The sequence below is a fragment of the Phyllostomus discolor genome, chromosome 5 (assembly GCF_004126475.2).
Source record: "Phyllostomus discolor isolate MPI-MPIP mPhyDis1 chromosome 5, mPhyDis1.pri.v3, whole genome shotgun sequence".
NCBI lineage: Eukaryota > Metazoa > Chordata > Mammalia > Chiroptera > Phyllostomidae > Phyllostomus > Phyllostomus discolor.
The window spans coordinates 134,926,629-134,945,560 of NC_040907.2; the positions used below are offsets into that span (position 1 = coordinate 134,926,629).

The 18,932-nt window shown below is 46.0% G+C and overlaps 1 protein-coding gene across 2 annotated transcripts in view; it reads left to right on the plus strand.

Moving 5' to 3' along the window:
- The first annotated feature begins 85 nt into the window (after nucleotides 1-85).
- CCDC6 (coiled-coil domain containing 6) overlaps nucleotides 86-18,932 on the plus strand; it is a 108,417-nt gene continuing 89,570 nt past the window's right edge. The window contains exon 1 of one of the 2 annotated variants that reach the window (XM_036026925.1): nucleotides 86-987. In XM_036026925.1, the coding sequence (XP_035882818.1) occupies nucleotides 673-987 (315 nt within the window). In that variant the 5' untranslated portion in view covers nucleotides 86-672. The remainder of the gene's footprint in view (nucleotides 988-18,932) is intronic. The other variant, XM_028511172.2, reaches the window with a different exon arrangement.

Here is an 18,932-nt window from a genome sequence, read left to right on the forward strand (position 1 = left end):
TACAGTTGGCGGAAGATGGGGCCAAGACTCGTCCAGGGCGGGCTGGCGGAACCCGGCTGACCTCTCCACGTGTCCCCAGCACCTGCAAGGCTAGTGGGGCATTGGTTTTCCTTTTCCCAGGGGCGGGCGCGAGCCCGGAAGAGGCTGGGCGGCCTTGGGTTTAAATTAGGGGACTCAGAGGCCCTCCCTCAGAACACGTGCGGCCAGCGAACAGCAGAAGTGGAGGTTATCCTGGCTTTCTCGCAGCGGCCGCGAGTCCGTAGCCTGCTGGCGGAGGCCAGTAGGCGGGCCCCTGGCGGCGGCGGGCCGGTCCCGGAGCTTTCGGATAGCTTAGCTGGGCGGCCTACCAAGCGCGCCAGGCCAGCCAGAGCTAGCCTCAGTGCAATACTGCCCGAGCCCGGGCGGGGTCTCTGTTCTCTGGCAGAGGAGGTCCCTTGGCAGCGGGAAGCTCCCTCTCTTTCTCGCGCCGCGCTCCGAGTCTGCGCCCTGGTGCCAGGCGCCCAGCTCGGCGCTACCCTGTGCTCGCCCCGCGCCCACTCATTCGCAGCCCAGCCTTCACCACCGCCGCCGCGGCCGCCGCTACCACCACCACCTCCGCCGCTGCCGCCACCGCCGCCGCCTCCGCCGTCGCCGTCTCCCTGCTCCTCCTCCTCACCCCAGCCCGCCGCGGCCATGGCGGACAGCGCCAGCGAGAGCGACACGGACGGGGCGGGGGGCAACAGCAGCAGCTCGGCCGCCATGCAGTCGTCCTGCTCGTCGACCTCGGGCGGTGGTGGCGGGAGCGGTGGTGGCGGTGGCGGGGGAGGTAGCGGTGGGAAATCGGGGGGCATTGTCATCTCGCCGTTCCGTCTGGAGGAGCTCACCAACCGCCTGGCCTCGCTGCAGCAGGAGAACAAGGTGCTGAAGATAGAGCTGGAAACCTACAAACTCAAGTGCAAGGCGCTGCAGGAGGAAAACCGCGACCTGCGCAAAGCCAGCGTGACCATCGTGAGTGTCCCCGGGGGTTGCGCCGCAGCGCCGACCTCCGCCCGTCCCCAGGAGAGGCTGTACCCAGACCCAGGCAGCTCCCGGTCTCCCCGAGGTTCCCGGGGTCCCGCAGCGAGCTCACTCTCTCGCGACCTGACGGCCTCCATAGGGCCAGGGAGAGGGAGGTGCCCCTTGGGCCACTCGAGTCTGTCTTCTCTGGGGGTTCAGGCCCCTTGCGGAGTGTGGGAGAAGGCTGCTGGGACAACCTACACACGCTTTCTTTTCACCTCTGGAGGGAAGGCCCCTCCCGGGCAAAGCTAGAGGCTGGCGTTGTGGCTGGGGGGCGGGGTGGGACTTTTTCAGTACTAGCATGACTGAGGGGTGCGTCCAGGTTCTCGGTGCACTACCCTAGGAGAAAGGGAGGAAACTGGGGCCTGTTTCGGGGACCTGGCTTGGGGGGAAGGGGTGCGCAGCTAGGCTGGGCACTTCGATGGCTTCAGGACGGCGCTAACTGGATTGCCCAGGGAGGGGGCGGGAGAGAGTGGTCGGGAATCCGGGAAGTGGAGTTTTCTGGCCTGGATCGAGAGGGAAGGGCGGGTACCGGAGTTGATGCTCCTACCTCGTTGGAAGTCCTTTCCTTGGTGGGGAGGGTGAGGGTGGGGGATGTAGGAGGCGTTGTACAGCTGGGAGAATGCAGCATCTTACCCTGGTCTGGGCAGAGTGAAGGCAGAAACCAGGGTGAAAGGTTAGCGACTTTAGCAACTCCCTTGCTGAGCAAGACGTACATACATGTGTTCGTTTCATTGGTGATGAAGTATCTGGGGGTATTTTGCCTTTGAGTCTAGGTACTTGACGGGAGGACAGGCTGTCTGTTCTGTTTCCACCTGGCTCCCGGAGGCTGCTCCGAAGAGCGTAATGTTCGTGGCAGGCATCTAGAAAGACCACTATAGCTGTGATGAGGCGAAACATAACTGGAAAAAGTACACCGAGTGCTTTCACCTAACATCCCTGCCAGCTAGTCACATCATTAATATGCAGAATCCCCATGCAGACAACTCTATTCAGATCAAAACAGTTTCCCAGCCAGGAGCAGAGAAGAAATCGTTAAGAAATCAAAGGAATGAATTTCCATAGCTGCTGCACAATAGCTGATTAGATTGAACCTTCAGAATGGAGAAAGATATGAGTTTGGGGATGGGTCAAATATCACACTCTGGAAGTGAAGTGGGGCAAGTTTATGATGCCCCTGTGTCGTGAAAGTCTTCAGTGGTGGAGTGAGTGTGTATGTGTGAATGGGTGTGTTTGCTCCCCTAACGGCTAGCTCACGCATGGGAATTGGGTTGTCTGAATTTGCTAGGAACCAGGTTTCCTCTAAAGTTTCAGTGTGATTGGCAGCCTAAATAGAAATTGATTGTAGAAAGACATTTTGTATGCTCAAATCCAGCCCTGGTGATTGGAATTAGAACTGTAAAATCTTTCAAGTGTGCCCCTTTGGTAGGAAGGGGGATAAATTTCTAAAGGCAGCCACTTCCAAGCCTCCTCTGTAGCTTTCTTGGCCAAGAGAGATGTCTCTGCTGTTTGAGATGAGGGGGGAGCTGGCAGAAGCAGTTTACTTAAGGTTTGAGTTAGTAAATGAGAGGGTGAGTCGCTTGGAGAATGTGAACCACGGAAGGTAGTAAAACTTACATGAAACAGAATCTCTAGCCTCTCACATACAGTGAGCAATTCAGGCTGTTTTTATTTGTTTGGGAAGGAGAATGTAGAGTGGCGATACTATGAAAGGGTTATCTGTTTGACATTTGACCATATTATAAGTAGGTCTGTAAGCTGTCCACAAACACGTTGGTTTTGCAAGGACAAACATGTAAACATGTTCATTCCTGGTATATAAGATCAGAGGCCTTCTGAACACTTAAAGAATGTGTGAGGTCGTGGCTTTATGTCTTAGCACTTACCCTCGGCTAAAACTGACACCCAACCAAATGTATTTTGTGAAATGTCCTTATGAGTAAAGTTTAAAAATTGTTTTAGATGACAGCTTACAAGTACCAGAAGCCTCTCAATTCTTCCTTAATCTCTGATGAATTCAGGGAGACAAATAAAAGTGCTTGTGGTTTACCTGTTCCCTAGTACTTGGCAGGTGTTAATAAGGCAAATGCAGAGAAGAGGTTCCTTTAAGCTTTTAAAAATTTTGTTAACTGAACTATGACCAGAATGTGTGATTACATGAAATGGGTCTGTGGATGTAAGGAGTCCCTTGAACAACACTGCGTTGTCATTTATGTCAAGGTTAAGCTGTACAACCCCTGATGACACTAACTTAAACATAGCCCTTGCTAGTAGCTGCCTGGAAAATTTGTGACAAGGCCTAGATACTCAGTTCAGTGAAGGCCTTGTTAGATTTTTCACTATTGTTTTTCATTTGAAGCAAACATGGAGCTATAATATTATTACTTGCCTTCCTGGCTCTTATTAGTTCTTCTAGTTAATAATACTAATTGTCAAGTTCATGAGCACAAAAAGATGATTACGGGTGTCTTTTCCCTGATCACGATCAGGAGGGTACATAGCTAATTAGCCATACCCTGGAGAAGAGAGAGGTGCCCTCTTTTTTTTTAAAATAGACTTGATGCTTTACAGCACTTTGGTGTTTCCAGCAAAATTGAATGGAAGGTACAGAGATTTCCCATGTACTCCCTGCCCTTAACTCCCTTCCCCTATTATCAGTAGCCCCCATTGGAGTAGTACATTTGTCATAACCAGTGAACCAACTCTGACATATCATAATCCCCTGAAGTCCATAGTTTACATTAGGGTTCAATCTTGCTGTTGCACATTCTATGAATTTGGACAAAAGTGTAATGACATGTATCCACTAGAATCATACGGAGGAGACACAGTGCCCTAAAAATCCTCTGTGCTCTGCCTTTCCATCCTTCCCTAACCCCTGGCAACTACTGACCTTTTTATGCTCTCCATAGTTTTGCCCTTTCAGAATGTCATAGAGTTAGAATCATACAGTATTATAGCCTTTTCAGAAGGGCTTCTTTCACTTAGTAATGGACATATAAGTTTCCATCATGTTTTTTATGGCTTAATAGCCCATTTCTTTTTAGCATGGAATAATATTCCGTTATCTGGATATTCTACAGTTTATTCATGTACTCACTGAAGGATGTGGCTGCTTTCAAGTATTGGCAATTATGAATAAAGCTGTAATAAACATCTGTGTTGATTTTTGTGTGGACAGGAGATTTCAGCTCATTTGGGTAAACAGCAAGGAGCACAATTACTGGATTATATGTAAGAGTATTTTGTTAAGAAACTGCCAAACTATCTTTCTAAAGTGGCTGTAATAACAATATTTTACATTCCCACCAGCAACAAAACAGTTCCTGATGCTTCACATTCTTGCCAGCATTTGATATAGTCAGTGTTGTGAATTTTGACCACTGTAGCAGGTATGTAGTGGTATCTCATTGTTGTGCCCTCTTTTTTTGAGCCAAGTTCAACGGCCAATAGAAGGTCATAACTAATGGTCATTTCTCTCTCTCTTGTATGTAAGTGCTTATTCTGATCAGTCTACCTGCTCATTTAATACAGGACTGGTTTCTTGGGTCTGCGTTCTCAGCATTTAGAGATAAACACCATCTGTGGGGAAGAGTCAGATGTATGAGACCTTTCGTCCCTCTCTGCAAGTGTATCTGGGAGTTAGAGCTTGCCCCTAGTGGTTTTTTTTTTTTTTAAAGAATTAGAGATGGAGTGGAGTGTTTCAAGTGCTTCTTCAATTTCTTCTAGCAAATCAGCGGTGGAACCAGGCTGCTGTTTATAGATCACAAGTTCTTCTTTGCAGCAAAAAAAAAAAAAATAAACAAAAAAGCATGCTCAGTCACCCTATTGAGTAGCTTGTAGATGTTGGGTTATATCTGTCTGGTTTGTACTGTGGGTGAAAGTCGGAGGTAATCTAATTCAGCAGTCCCCAACCTTTTTGACAGCAGGGACTGGTTTCATGGAAGACAGTTTCTTCACACATCATGGTTGGGGGGATGGTTCAGGATGATTCAGCTGCATTACATTCAAGCCTCCTGCTCCTCAGCCCAGTTCCTAACAGGCCTGGACTGGTACCAGTTCAAGGCCCAGAGATTGGGAACCCCTGATCTAATTCATTGTTAGTGAGAGGTATTCAGGAGTGGTGGTCCCTGAGAAGGTGAGGAAATGTGATTGTGGGCAGTAAGTAGATGGCTTCAACGTTCTGGACTAGTTGCTGGTGTTCTCAGAGTACAGCCAGGGCATCACATCTAGCGGCCAATTCTCTAGGTGTGTGCTTTTCTAGTTAAGACCTTTAGCGTGTGTTTGGTTTGAAAATAAAAGCTATTATAAATCACTATTGAGTGTATATATACATTAGATGTTTATTTCTAGAGAGGGGAAGGGAGAAAGAGAGGGAGAGAAACATCAGTGTGTGGTTTCCTCTCACGTGCCCTCACTGGGGGCCTGGCCTACAACCCAGGCATGTGCTCAGACTGGAAATTGAACCAGCGACCTTTTGGCTCTCAGGCCGGCACTCAGTCCACTGAGCCACACCAGCAAGGGCACTGTTAAGTATCTTTCTAACCATAAAATTAGTCCTTCATCATAGGAGTTTGTGGAAATACAGAAATACAAAGGCATTTGGAAGCTATAGTAGAAAAGCGTGTTGGTATGGCATGATTAGAAAAACCTGGCTATTTTCAACATTAACAGTGTAATGGTTTCATTAACCAATAAAAGCCACCATATGGTTAATGTTGTGGATTTTGTATTATTTATCCTGGAAGCCTAATACACCATTTTCCATTTTAAAGACTTCATTTTGGCAGACCCTCTGAAGATAGCAGATCAACATTGCCCTTGTAAAGAGGTATATTGTGTCTTTCTTTTTTCCCTTTTAAAAAAATCCTTAGATTTTCATGGAAACACTCAGCTTTAGACACAACGTTGAGAAAAGTACTACCTCGCCGTTAGGTCTAATTGTACACAAGTCCAGTCTTCCTAAAGAGGTTATTCATAGATTTCTTTTGCAGTTCAAGTTCTTTACATTCCTAGGTTCCTTTTGTGTGTTTCATGTAATCTGTTTGTATACGATTGCAAAAAAAAAACACAAAACCTGAGTGGAGGTTGTAACACTCTTTCCCAGTGTTCTCCTTATTTATTTTGCTGGGTCAGGGACTAGTTCAGAGAATCTCCAGTGTCTCATTTGTGATGACTCTTGTTTGAAACCAGAGAGACTTGTGTAAAGCAAAACTCCGAAGTGGTCACTGCCTGCTTTACGACTTCCAGGGGCTCCCCACTGCCCTCTGGATCAAGTAAACATCCTTGTGGTATACATTCCGGTGTGATCTGGCCCCTGCTGGCTTCACAGACACACCCGTCAGATTTGAAGCTCTCACTGGGCTGAGCTGCTAGTTGTGGGAATTTTAGCAGGTTTTTCTGGCTCATCCAGGATATACCTCGTGTCCTTAATTGTTCTTCCCGACTTCTCCCCTGGCACCCTTGCCTTTACCTTGGAAATCCAAGTAGACTGTGATTCTCCCCTTCCTGAGTGGATACTGGCACTGCCTCTTTGCCAGCCATCCGCTTGGTTTTGCACTCATTCATGTCCCACAAGAGCGATCTATCACCCTGCCACTCCCATCACATAGGTCTGCCCCAGTGGATGTGTAAATTTTTCAGGGGAGAATGTAGAATTTGCCTGGTTCACTCCCATTCCTCAGTTCCTGGGTTCGGTAGAATGTTTGGGTTGACTCCAGAGGCGTGGGATTTTTTTCTAAACTGGGGTGAGCAATGCTGTCTCCTGACCTTGTGCTACTAGAGTCACTCTCTTGCATGTGTCCTCAACAACAGCAAGCAAACACCATCTTCTCCATAGTTTGTTGAACAGACTGGATGGATGAATGGATACACTGTATACTTTGGGGGACAACTACAATCAGTGTGTGCCCCAAGCTCCTGCCTTCCAGCTTCTGGGATGTTGTAAGCTACCTTGTAGCGTACACCTATATGTTCGTGATACATTTCACCTTTGAAAGGGGACAGTTTTCTTCAGGTTCACTTTACCAAGGGTTTTTGAGCAAGGCTTAGGGAAAGAAGTGGCTCTGTTAGAAGTGTTCAGATTTGCCACTTCAGTTTTGCTCACATTGACAAATCACTCTTGGGCATTGCTTTTGACTTTCTTTAATGTTAAAATGCCCACAGCCGCCTCTGGGGAACAATTGTGGACCATGGCAGGGAGGGTGTATCAATGCAAGGACCTGGAGCTTCTGCTGGGGAAGTGTCAGCAAGTAAGATCGGGACACCTGCTGAATCCTTGCACAGTAGGTGGCCATGTGTGGCCTGCAGAGTGAAGTTTGGGAGTTTGCTATAGCATCGCACACGGTGTATATGGGTTTTTTCTTTCTTTTTTTCTTCTTCCTTAAATCGTGTCTTGTGGAGATAATTGCATTTACATCTAGAAATACTAACCTGAGCTTTTTATACTACAGCTGGGAGGAGCAAAGAAGTAGCAATCATTTTCCTTGTTCCTTCCCTGGATGAGGTGTTGCTTTTTGTTTTCAATCACAATGCAGTTGTTTTTAGGTAGATTGCATTCTTGTTAAAGCTGGGGAAGAAAATGTTCCCAGGTTAGGTGTGTTCCTGCTTGGTGGTGATTGAAATTCTTTTTGACAGGGAAACTGATGCTTTGCAAAACATTTCTAGTTGTCAGGATTTGGAGTGGTGTTAACTTGCAGACTCTTCTCCCCTAGGGCTGTCAAGCCCCACAGGTGTGAACTTTATCCCAGTGTTCGCACCAGTAGATTGCAAACTCACTTTGTATAGGTGTTCTCTTCTAGGGGGAAGAATGCTTAAAAAAAGGGGGGGGGTTAATAGTTTGATGGATGGTTATTTAGGTTTAACTTCACTGCATTCCTTATTATTGGCCCCTAGAACTGATGTGTGGGGTGTAGTTTAATGATTTCAATTTATTATAATACATGGTTAGTGCTGGGAAATTTTCTATGATTTCCCCCCTCCCTTTGCCTCCTCAGGAAGGCACAAAATGGTATGTGACAAATACAGCCTGAAATAGGCAGGGTTCAACCTACAAGTACTTGTGAAGGGCTGACTGTGTGCCAGATACTCCGAAATATTCAGAAGGAATGTAAGGGCTTCTCCAGCAGCCTGCCAAGGATTGCACTTGACTTTCATTCAGCTTGGCCCTGGCTGGGTGCTATAGGGAATTCAGAGTAGAGGGAATGGGCCTGCCTTCTCCAGCATTTTCCAGCCCAGGGAGTCGTGAAGTACAGAGATAACCAACAGATAAGTGGAAGCGAGAAAGGGAGTTCAGGCATGCTCCTGTAGAGGTGCCCAGGGAGGGCCACTGTTACCTTCCACCTTTGAGAATAATGATGTTCATCTGCTTTGCAAATACCTTTAAGGAAAACAATGTGTCATATTCACTCAGTTTAATTAGCTGGTAGTTTATTTTGTAAGGCATAGATGGAGAGAGCTGTCACTCAGTTTGTCTGTGTCAAGGTGGCATGGGAGGCTTTGTTTGTTTTTAATTTTTTGTTTGTTTTTAATTTTCCTTTTTATGTGGTGATGATTGAAAAGAAATGCCATTGATATTTTAATGTTATGATTTACATATGCCTGTAGATCGAAATTATCTAGGTGGTTTTTCCTCTATTTCTGTTACATTCTGGGGCCCACCCACGTTCTTTTGATAGAATATTATTGGATGCACTGAAATTTTCTTGTCTTCAGCCTGAACTCTGTGAAAGCAAAGACTTCTTATCTTAAAATTAGAGACATTAGTTTATGGGCAATTTAAAATGCCAGTTTTTTTTCTTTTTTTTAAGCCGTGTTGATTGACAGGATAATCTACCACGCATCTGTTCAGATCAAGTCATCCTTGGGTGCCAGGTGTGTGTCCAGAGTGATCTGGCTAATGCCCTCCAGGGCATCTTAGGGCACTTGGGATCAAATGAGGCCACTGGGTACTGAGGCGCAGGGTTGGGATATTCAGCCAGACAGAGGTCATAATTCAAAAAAGTTTTCCTTAGAAGGAAAGAGGAAAGTGAAAGAATGAAAGCAGCGTGGAGTTCCGGTGAGCCGCCGCCGGTTCCTAGAAACCTTGTGCCTGCTTCAAACACTGCGCGTGTTGCTTCCGTAAGTGAGCACAGTCTTTTGTGTTACCAGCTTTTTGAAACGGACTTAAAGGGCTAAAATAATCTTGGGACAACTTTATTTTCTATTTATTATAGAAAGAGCTTCTCAATTCATGAAATGGTTTGCATGTAAGTGGTGATTTTTTTTTTCAATTGTCCTAATACACCAACTCAGATAATAACTTTTATTGGATTGAGGGTTCTTTTGTTGTTGCTTTTTGGTTCTTCATTGGACAGGCCTTAATTTAGTTAAACAAAGACATTTGCTGAGAGTCAAAACATTGTGTCTCTGCTTCATTTTGTAGCTTCTGGTTATAGAAGCTACTAAAATTTGAGAGGGGAAGATCAGCTAGATGTTTTAATGCTTTTGCTAACCAAAGAGCACGCTTTTAAGTATATATGCCATGAAGTTAGAGGTTTGCACTCATTTAGGTTCAAATCCCTACCTGGTAAAGTGCCATGTCTTTTTGGAAAGTATATTAACTATTTCAAATCATTTTTGAAACTTAAATGCCTCTAGCTTCTTACCAAGACGTACCTGAGATCCCAGAGAATAGGGCCAGTGACTTTTTTTTAGTGATTAAAAATTTGTGGTAAAATATGTACAAATAAAAGTTACCATTTTAACACGATGAAGCAGCACTGAGTGCGTTCACAGTGCAGGGCAGCCGTCTCCATCTCCCCTTTTCCAGAGCTTTTCCCTCATCCCAGACAGAACCTCTGTCGATTCAACAGTAACTCATTTCCCCCTCTTCCCAGCCCCTCGTGACCCCTGTTCCTAGCAGGTTAATTTTTGTTTTTGTTTTTCAGAGGAAAAACTTACTCTGATCTACAGAAACAGCTGGCTGCTTTTCAGTGCCCTGGTGTTGAAGTTACAGATTTGGACCTAAAGACTTTTAATTAAAGTGCCGTTGATATGTCGCTCCCACCTAAATATTTTTTCTTTTCTTTTCGGCTGTCATACATCTGGTGTTTTCAACAAATGTGTACGGCACATCAGCCCTGAGTTTGGTGCCTTTCCTTTCCTTTTTCCCCCCTCTAATTTGCATTTAGGGTAAGCACCTAGAGGTGCAGAACCTTGGGAAAGAGTAATCCACAGTGGCAGCTGGTGCTCCAGGAAGGAGAAGGGCCTTTGCCCTGACACCAAATACTTGATGGGCGCTTCTTAAAAAAAAATGTGTTGTGAGCGTTTGATTCCCTTGATAGCATTTTGAATATTCCATAATTTATGAAAGTTTGAAGAAAAGCTTGAAGGAATGAATAACAATTCTTATTTACCAGCATCGCTCTACTTCCAAATTATTCCGGGTTGCTGTGTTCACAGCCAGTTTATCCAATGCCTACTGTGGGACGGGTACTATTGGGAGGGGTTTGCATATATCTTCTCATGTAACCCTCACCATCATTCTGTGTGATCGGTCTGATGTTAGCCATTAGCACAGACTTGCAAATTCAGGCCCAGAGAGGTTATGTAACTTGTGGCTGGAATTGGAACCCAGGTCTGGCTTCAGAGCTTAAGCACAAGACTCCACAGCCTATGGGAGGGTGGGATAGAAATTAATTTATAGGCGGTTTTCCTTCTAGTTGCTTCTACACTGTTCAATTCCTTCAGTTACTGTAGTCAGGGCTGCCCCATTACCACAGCAAATTCTCAGGATGCCAGGCCCTGAGGACCGTTGCCAAGGCCACAAACTCCCAGCCTCAGAAAAGAAACAGTGATAGACACGGTGCCTTCATTGCCTGGTGGGGGCAGCCTGTGCGCCCCTTGCTGGTGCTGCCCCGCTCCCTTGTGGGGCCTCGGTCTTTCTCTTCCATCTCCATACCCTGTCCGATGTACCCCAGGAGATTGCCACCTCTGCTTATATAGCACTGCTGTCTGGGCTCCCATCCCAGTCTGGAGTCAGTCTCTTTGTAGTACTTACGTTAAAACCCCTATTTAAAAATAGTTCGACCAGCACAGTAATAATGGATTTTTTTCAGCACATGAATCGATCACCTGCTGTATGCCAGGCAGAGTGCCATACTTAAGAACTGGGATGAGACTACATCTGGGGCGTTGGGACCCATGATCAAGGAGGGCTCTTTCTCTCTCATGAGGTAAAGGATAATTTGAAGGTCGTGGCATTAGGAGGCATGCCTCCCTTACTCAGGAAGAACCTGAATTCGGGGAAAGAAATGAAATTGGGGAGGAGAGCGGGGCCATTATTAGTAACCAACCCTTTCTATTGTTCTTCAAAATGTATTTTACAATCAAAAACTATTCTTGATTATCCTGTCAGATGATGGCAGCAAAATACGTTCTGGAAAGCCGAGAGGGGGCGATGGAGGCCACAAGCACCAAGCTCCGGACACCTCAGGCTGGGGAGCTCTGCAGCCTGGCTTCTCAGGCCCTGCGTTTCTCTGGCACTTGCGGATGCCTGGGAACTCAGCCCATTTCCTAGGGCTTGGTGAGTCAGGGACAAACCGGCCTGTGTGGCCCTGTAAAAGTAATAGGACAGCAGGAGACAAACACATTCCCTAAAAGATCCACTTTTTTCCCTTGTAGGTTGGTTGCAGGGTTCTTTCCATTATTTCTTGAAAAAAGAGCCAATGTGTGCCTCTTCCCAGTTTTCTGTTTTTAGCACTGGGCAGCAGCCAATCAAAGCCTGCATCTCTCTCCTGTCACTTTTGACCCTGTTTCGCAGGGGTGTGCTTTCTGGAGGGCAGACTTTGACGCCTGAGACACAGGTACCACTTCTGCTTAACTGCTGGTCTAAAGAAGAGAAACCAAAACGTGAATAGCTTTGACATTGGCTGACTTTGCAGGAGTGCCCTACAGTCCCCAAATGACAGAAGGACAGTCCCCTCTTGTGGGGGCGGGGGTGGGGAGGCAGGTCTGTTTGCAGGGACTCAAGTGACCTCTCTCTCTTGCCTCTGGATCTCTTTAGCAATAGAAATGGTAGCTTGGGGACTCTTTGAAGGTTGAAGGAACATGCTTTTCCACTAGGGGTATGTCGAGATTTTTGTTGTCCTGGTGTGAAGCCTTTTGGTATGATGAAAAGGGGAAGGAGAGACAGTTTGTGGAATTCAGGGACTCCGCTGGTGTTGTCAGTACACAAGTTACACTGAGCCATCTTGAACCAGGAATGCCCTTAGCTCTCCCACTCTCATCCTGCCCGCCAGGGGTTGGGGTGGGTGCTAGCCAAGACTACCAGGAAGGAGTCCTTGGTTTCTCCCTGGCCCCCCTCCAAGGCTACTGTGAATGCCTTCCCTTTGAACTCTTTTTCAGGTAAGACAGGTTGGCACTAATGACTTTAATCCTTATTTGGTTGGTTCTGACTTGGCCCAGAGCCTTGCAGCTCTGGGTTATTGGTGCCTGATGGGAGACGCAATCAGGTGATTGGAATTCACTTGTTAGTCCTCAAATGAAAATGAGTAGACTTTGATGCTTTTCATAAATCCAGTGCATTCTTTCTGTATTTTCCAAATTCCTGTGGGTCCACTGCTCACCTCTTTTGTTTTTTGGGCTTTCAATTTTGTGTTGCGGATTAGCAGCCTCCTTTAGGCTGTGTGAATTATTCTTCCTTTCAATTTTACTCAACTACTTTCTGTTATTCCACCCCGGGGTCCTTTGAGAGAACTTGGTATAATGGAGAGATACTTGAAATCAGATAGGGTTGCCAGATTTAGCAAATAAAAACAGGACGAGGAGCCGTATTTAGATTTCAGATACAGTGAATAATTTTTTTAGTATATGTATGTCCCAAATGTTGTGTGAAATACATGTACGATAAAATTATCCATTGTTTATCTGAGATGCAAATTTAACTGGACATCCTCTATTTTATAAACACACACCCATAGGATTAGAAAGTTCTCAGTTCTGCTCCTTCCTAGCTCCATAATCATATGGCAACTTACCTGACCCCTGAGCCACCACACCTCCTTTTCTATGAGGGGATCTTGATCCTACCTCCCAGGTTTTGAGGATAAATGATGTGCCTTAGGAAAGCCCCCAGGATGCATTCAGCGTATCTTTCTTTTCCTGCTTTAGCCAATGATTCTGGATTTGCATCTTGATCATCTTCTTTCTCTTCCCTTCTCCTTCGTGAAACCAGCCAAGTGCCCTCTCCTTAGTGTGGCTTTTTGGGGTATTCTCAGGATGTCACCTTCTCCTTATCCTCAAAGTGAGGGCAAAAGCAACTCTCACTTTGCTTTCACTTTTTCTGTCCTTTCACCACCTACTTCCTTATTTCTTCTTCCCTGAAGGCCATCTTTGCCTGCATGTCTCAGGTGTCTCCCTTTATCGGGCCACGTGCTGCCAGCCCTCTTGTTTCATTTCTCTTTTCCTCTTGAGCCTAAAATGGCTCAGAGAGAACAGGCCTTCTTGGTCGCTCTCTGTCTCTGGGGCCAGGCAACAAACATGCATCCTTTTGGGGTCTTGGTTTTCCCATTCCACCAAGAACACTTGTTCAGAATGCAGGGATTGCGAACTGGCAGCCGGCATTTGGCCCCAGGTGAGTGGTTGGGCTCCAGAGTTTGGGATGACCTTGGTTGGACAGAGAGTGTCTTAGGAAAGGCACAGACGCTCTGGTTTGTCTTGGGCATCACCTGTCCCTGTTGCCTCTCACCTCTGTGGCTGTCACATGCTTGCTTACTTCCTGCTGTGAGGGTGGTCAAGTTTGAGACCCCTGGAGCTGTGCTGCAGATAATGACTGATGAAGCCAATGTGCACAGTTTGATTTAGCTCTTGAAACAAAGCCACAGAGTACAATTATTGCAACTCTGCAGGCTGAGAAAACCAAGGTACAGAGATATTAACCTGCCAGGGTCGTTCGGCTGCTAGGTGCTAGGTCCAGGATTTGGCCCCCGGGCTCCAGTGCCCCCTGCTTGACCCATTCATTGTGTTGTATATCTGTGACCACTTGTAGCTGTGAGGTCCTGTGAAATTCTTTGTAGGAATTCAGAGTATAGCACAGTTTGGTTGGTTTGTTTTTAGAATTCCTGATCAAAGTCCTTGCCCTGTCATTTGGGCAATGGCCCTGAGTCTTGACTGGTGAACCTTTATAATCAATTTCCTCTCAAAAGACTTGTTCTGCTGCCCATAAACATGTCTCCAAGAGTTTCCTTTTCCTGTGACTTTTCTCTAACCTTTATACAGGTGATGAGGTTTCCTTGGTGTTCATTTAACTCAGCAGTTTTTGGACACCTCTCAGTACCCACTATGTGCTTGAGATGCCTTTGTATGAGCAAGGCTGGGATGAATAATAACGGATTGCCCCACCCTGGACTAAGGGCACCCAGAGGCCAAAGAGTACCTAGGCCTACCGGGAAGGAGCTCTGAGGCTGGTAAGAGAAACAGGTGAGATAGCAGTGACCACGCCGTGGTTAGGGGAAGATGGTAAGTTGACCAGTCAGGGTTCACACAGGAAAATAGAAACCATGTGGAACGAGAGGGAGAGAACTTACTCCAGGGAACTGGTTATCCCAGTGGTGGAGTTGCTGAGAAAACAGCCCACTGGGAGGTGCTGTGAGGCAGCCAGGTGGTTTGAAACAGCAGGACACCACTCCTCCATGCCCTCTGGAGGCGAAGGGACGAGGTGGTGTTGTCAGAGCCCAGGTGCAGGGGCCACCCAGAGAAAGCTGGAACAATGGCGGGCCCCGAGACAGAAATGCTGCCCAAGGTGGAGAAGAAAGGGGAGAAACACTCTCCTTCTTCCCATGCTACAGACTCTTGCCAGTGCCTCTCATTGGCCAAATTTAGGTGGAACTTAGCTGACTTTTGGGACCTGGGAAGCGCAGCCTGCAGAGGTCACCTTACGTTGCAGAGCAAGGAAAGGTCCATGGAGCGATCTTGGGGCAGGCAGACTCAGGACTGGCTCAGGAAGAAATGAAAAGGAAATGACTGTGTTTGGCTGGGCGGTCATTGAACACTTCACAGATGACAGAATGTTGGAAGACTTGTAGGTTTTTATTCCCCCAAGAGGATGTGAGTGAAGGGCACGCCAGGAAGGAGCCGCCTGGACAAAGCTTGGAACAGCAGGCTCCACTTTCAGCATCGCATGCAGCTCTGAGCGACTGAACTGATAATGTGGGGTCTTCCCCGCTCCTCTTTGCCTTAGAAGCCCCTTCTGCAGAGTACGTTCTCATGTATCCATGTTGTCACTTACAGCTGGCCTGAATTTTCTCATAGAAGAAAGCCAGGTGGGGAGCTCTGCAACCCTGATCGCCTCTGTGTTGTACAACAGTGGTAATCAGCCTCGGGGCTTCGCCAGCCCCAGAAGGGAGTTTGCAGCCAGTGACAGTTACCTTTGGTGCCTGGGTCCCACTGCACCCACGACTCTGATGAGGATGCTCACGCACTGGGAGGAGGAAGAGCTGCTCACACTAGTGACTTAATGGCCTTGTCTCTGAGCCCCAAACGTCTAGCACTTGATCATGCTGTTAGAACATGTTTCTCACATTCCCCTGCTGTGAAATTGGGTTTTATAATGATAAAGGTTTTGCAAACTTTTTATTATAGAAATTTTCACACATACACAAAAGTAAAGTAAATGTACAAACCACCAAGCTTCTCCAATTATCAACACATGCTTTGTCTTAAAGCCGTTTCATTCATAGCTTATTTTGCATCTCTGAGAAGGATTTTACAAGCCCCATACTATTATTACATCTAAAAAATAATATTTTCCCTAGTAAATTTGTGTTTGAAAGGTAAACAGCAAAGGCTTTTCTGGAATCAAATAGGTTGCCCTTGCTTCCCTCTGCTTTAAGCCTTTACCCCAGGCCCTGAGACTGCTGGCTCCTGATCTTAATCTCTCCTCTCCCCCAGTGTGTCGCCAGCATGCTTTAGGACCTTTTACCTGCTGTCCTGCTTCTTGGTATCAGTCCCCCAGGCATCCCAGTCATGCTGGTCCTGCCCCCAGGACGGTATGCAGAGCGGCCTCCCACCCGCATGATGCATAGCAACGTGAATCTCAGGTCGTCACTGCCTGCATGTGGGGCAAGAATCTTGGCTTTTGCAACTCAGCCTCAAAGAAATCTGAAGTGAGGAATCCTTTGATTTTAGCTGGGAAATATCTGATGAGCGTGATGCAGGAATTATGCCGTAAGAACATGGGCTGATATGTAGGGCTTGTAGAAGTTCTGTTGTGTGAAACCACACAGGTCTGGAGAGCACCAGACAAGAAGCAGTGGGTAGTGTGTGCAAACAGATGTTCTCTGGACAGCCCCCCCGCCCCACACAAAAAAGCATGTTTGCCTAGCATCTCCAGCCCTGAAATTGTAGCTTGTGCAGCATCAGTACAGGATGGTTTCAGCATTTCACTTGAGTGTCACAGCAAGTGTCTGTCTGGGGTGGGTGGTGGGAGCCTTGCCTTACAGACAGAGGATCTGGGGCTCAGGTGAAATGCCGTGGAATTATCGGCCAGGGAACAGTGTGGGTAAATGGGGTAGGGGGGCTTGCAAGGTAGACGCCCTGACTCCCGGGCCTGGGCTACTTCCACTCTGTCAGCTCCTGGGCAGAGAAGCAGAAAAGGGGTCTGGTAGTTCAGCTCTTAGGAACAAAAGGGGACTGAGTTTACTTTTGACCGTAATTCATGAAGGAGAATGAGGTGACATGCAGCAAGTCTCCTTTTACCAGAAGTTCTTCGAATACTTGCTGGACTTGTGGGAGGTGGGTCAGTACAGGCGGGGAATGAAGCCTCAGTCGGGACGGGAGGGACGAGCCCTTCACTTAGATGAGTCAAGGAAGATAAAGGGGGACAGTCCTAGCTGCGGAAATTACCTCCAGGGACAGTCCAGCTGATTTTGCTCTCACTTGCCCCTGTCAGCTAGTGTTTAAGGTGGGCCGCTGAGTTGGGGGCTAGCGACAGTGGTTGTTTTTGAAACCATTGCTCTTTGTGGGTATAACTTGACCTTTGTCAGTGTCCTTTCACCTTTCAGTCTGTGACTTTGAGGCTTTGCTGTCCATCAGAATCACCTGGAGAACTTCCAAAGTCTTGACACCTGGGGTCGCACCTTCAGGATCTGGGGATAGGAGCCAGGCATTAGTATATTTTTTTAAAGATTCTGAGGTAATTTTTAAATTGCTTTTGACTGAGCAACAAAGTTTGGGAATCAGTGATCAACACATTTGTGAGTGCATAATATTTTTACCCGAGGCTTGAGAAAGTGCTGCGCTTTTTAAAATGTTCTTTTTTCCCCCATTGGTTATTTTTCTCTAGCTACATTGAGATATAATTGACATAAAAATAAGAAAACAAAATAATACATAATGTTGTGTAAGTGTAAGGTGTTCAGCCTGTGGATTTGATAGCCTTGTGTTTATGGCAGAATGAGTACAGTGTTAGCAATGCCACCATAACATGACCCAACACCTGCATCATGACCCATAATTAACTATAGTGTTCTTTTGTTTTTTTAATTGAATTTTTTGAGTAGGAAAAGTGTCTCATGATATGGTTGCCTCTTCCCTTTTATGCAAAAGGTGTAGATAATTCTCTGTTCTGTGGGGATTTTTTTTTCTCTTGCTTAATTATATTTTGGAGATTTTTTCCTAATAGTACATTGATTACTTCTTCATTCTTTTTTCCAGTTGCATGGTAAAGCATTGTGTGGCTGTCTCCAACCATTGGGCATCAGATTTGTTTTCAGCCTTTGGCTCACAGTGTTACAATAACTTTGAACATGAACCACTCCATATGTGGCTGAGTATGTATCTAAGGAGGTACACTGCATTGGCTAACACTCTCTTGAACCACTTCCTTATGTTGGCTCAGTCTCCACATTGGTCTTGTGAGGTAGGCAGTATTGTGATCTCCGTTTTACAGATGAGGAAACTGAGGGTCGAAGAGGATTGGGTGATGTCCCCCAAATCATACCCCAGAGAGTGGCACAGCCAGAATTCACACCTGGGCAAGTTGACTCCAGAGGAGTTCCTTCGCTTTGAGATACATATACCATCTTTCTGGGTAAATTGCTAGAAGAGACGCTGCTGGGTCAGATGTCCTATAAATGTGTAATTTGAACAGATGTTGTCAGATTGCCCTCCATAAAGCTTGTATTCATTTATACTCCCACTAGCAGCATATGAGTGAGAGAGAGAATGTGTGACCCCATATCAGGCTTTTGTCCACTTGGATTTTGCCAATCTGGTACTTGAGAAGTGGCATCTTGGTGTAGTCTTTGCATTTCTCTGGGGTGGGTGGGTAAGCATCTTTTTATATGTTTGTAAGAGCATTTGCATTTCCCTTTCTATAAATGCCTAGTTCATAGTCTTCCTCACTTGTCTGTTGGGATGTTGGTGTTTCTCTTATCCTTTCTCTCTTGTCCTTTTTTCTAATTTTGATTTGCAAAAAACTTTCCCACGTGTCACTTACCTTTTGACTTGGCTTTAGGTGTTTTTTAAGCCACAGTTAAGTTTTTTAATGTTTTCTTAATGTCACTTATAATCTACAGGAAATATTGTTGTGATGTTATGGTAGTAAACCTTACACTGTATTTGCTCTTTTCAAAAAAAAATGTAGAACAGACTATTTGTGTTTTTGTTTAAATGATGTACAGAGCCTTTAAGAGGAATCAGAAGAAATCATAGAAGTAGTGATGTTTTCCTAAACTGAATAAACTACTTGAATTCATAGCTGAATATTAGACACACATCTCCTGGTATCTTTCTCCTCCCTCATCTTTCTCTACAGTTTTACTTTGTATTTTATATAAGATCTTGAATTAGGATAAATCTCCTGTGATGAATTCATCAATAACTGAATTGTTTGCATTTTGCTTACTGTTATTGTAGCC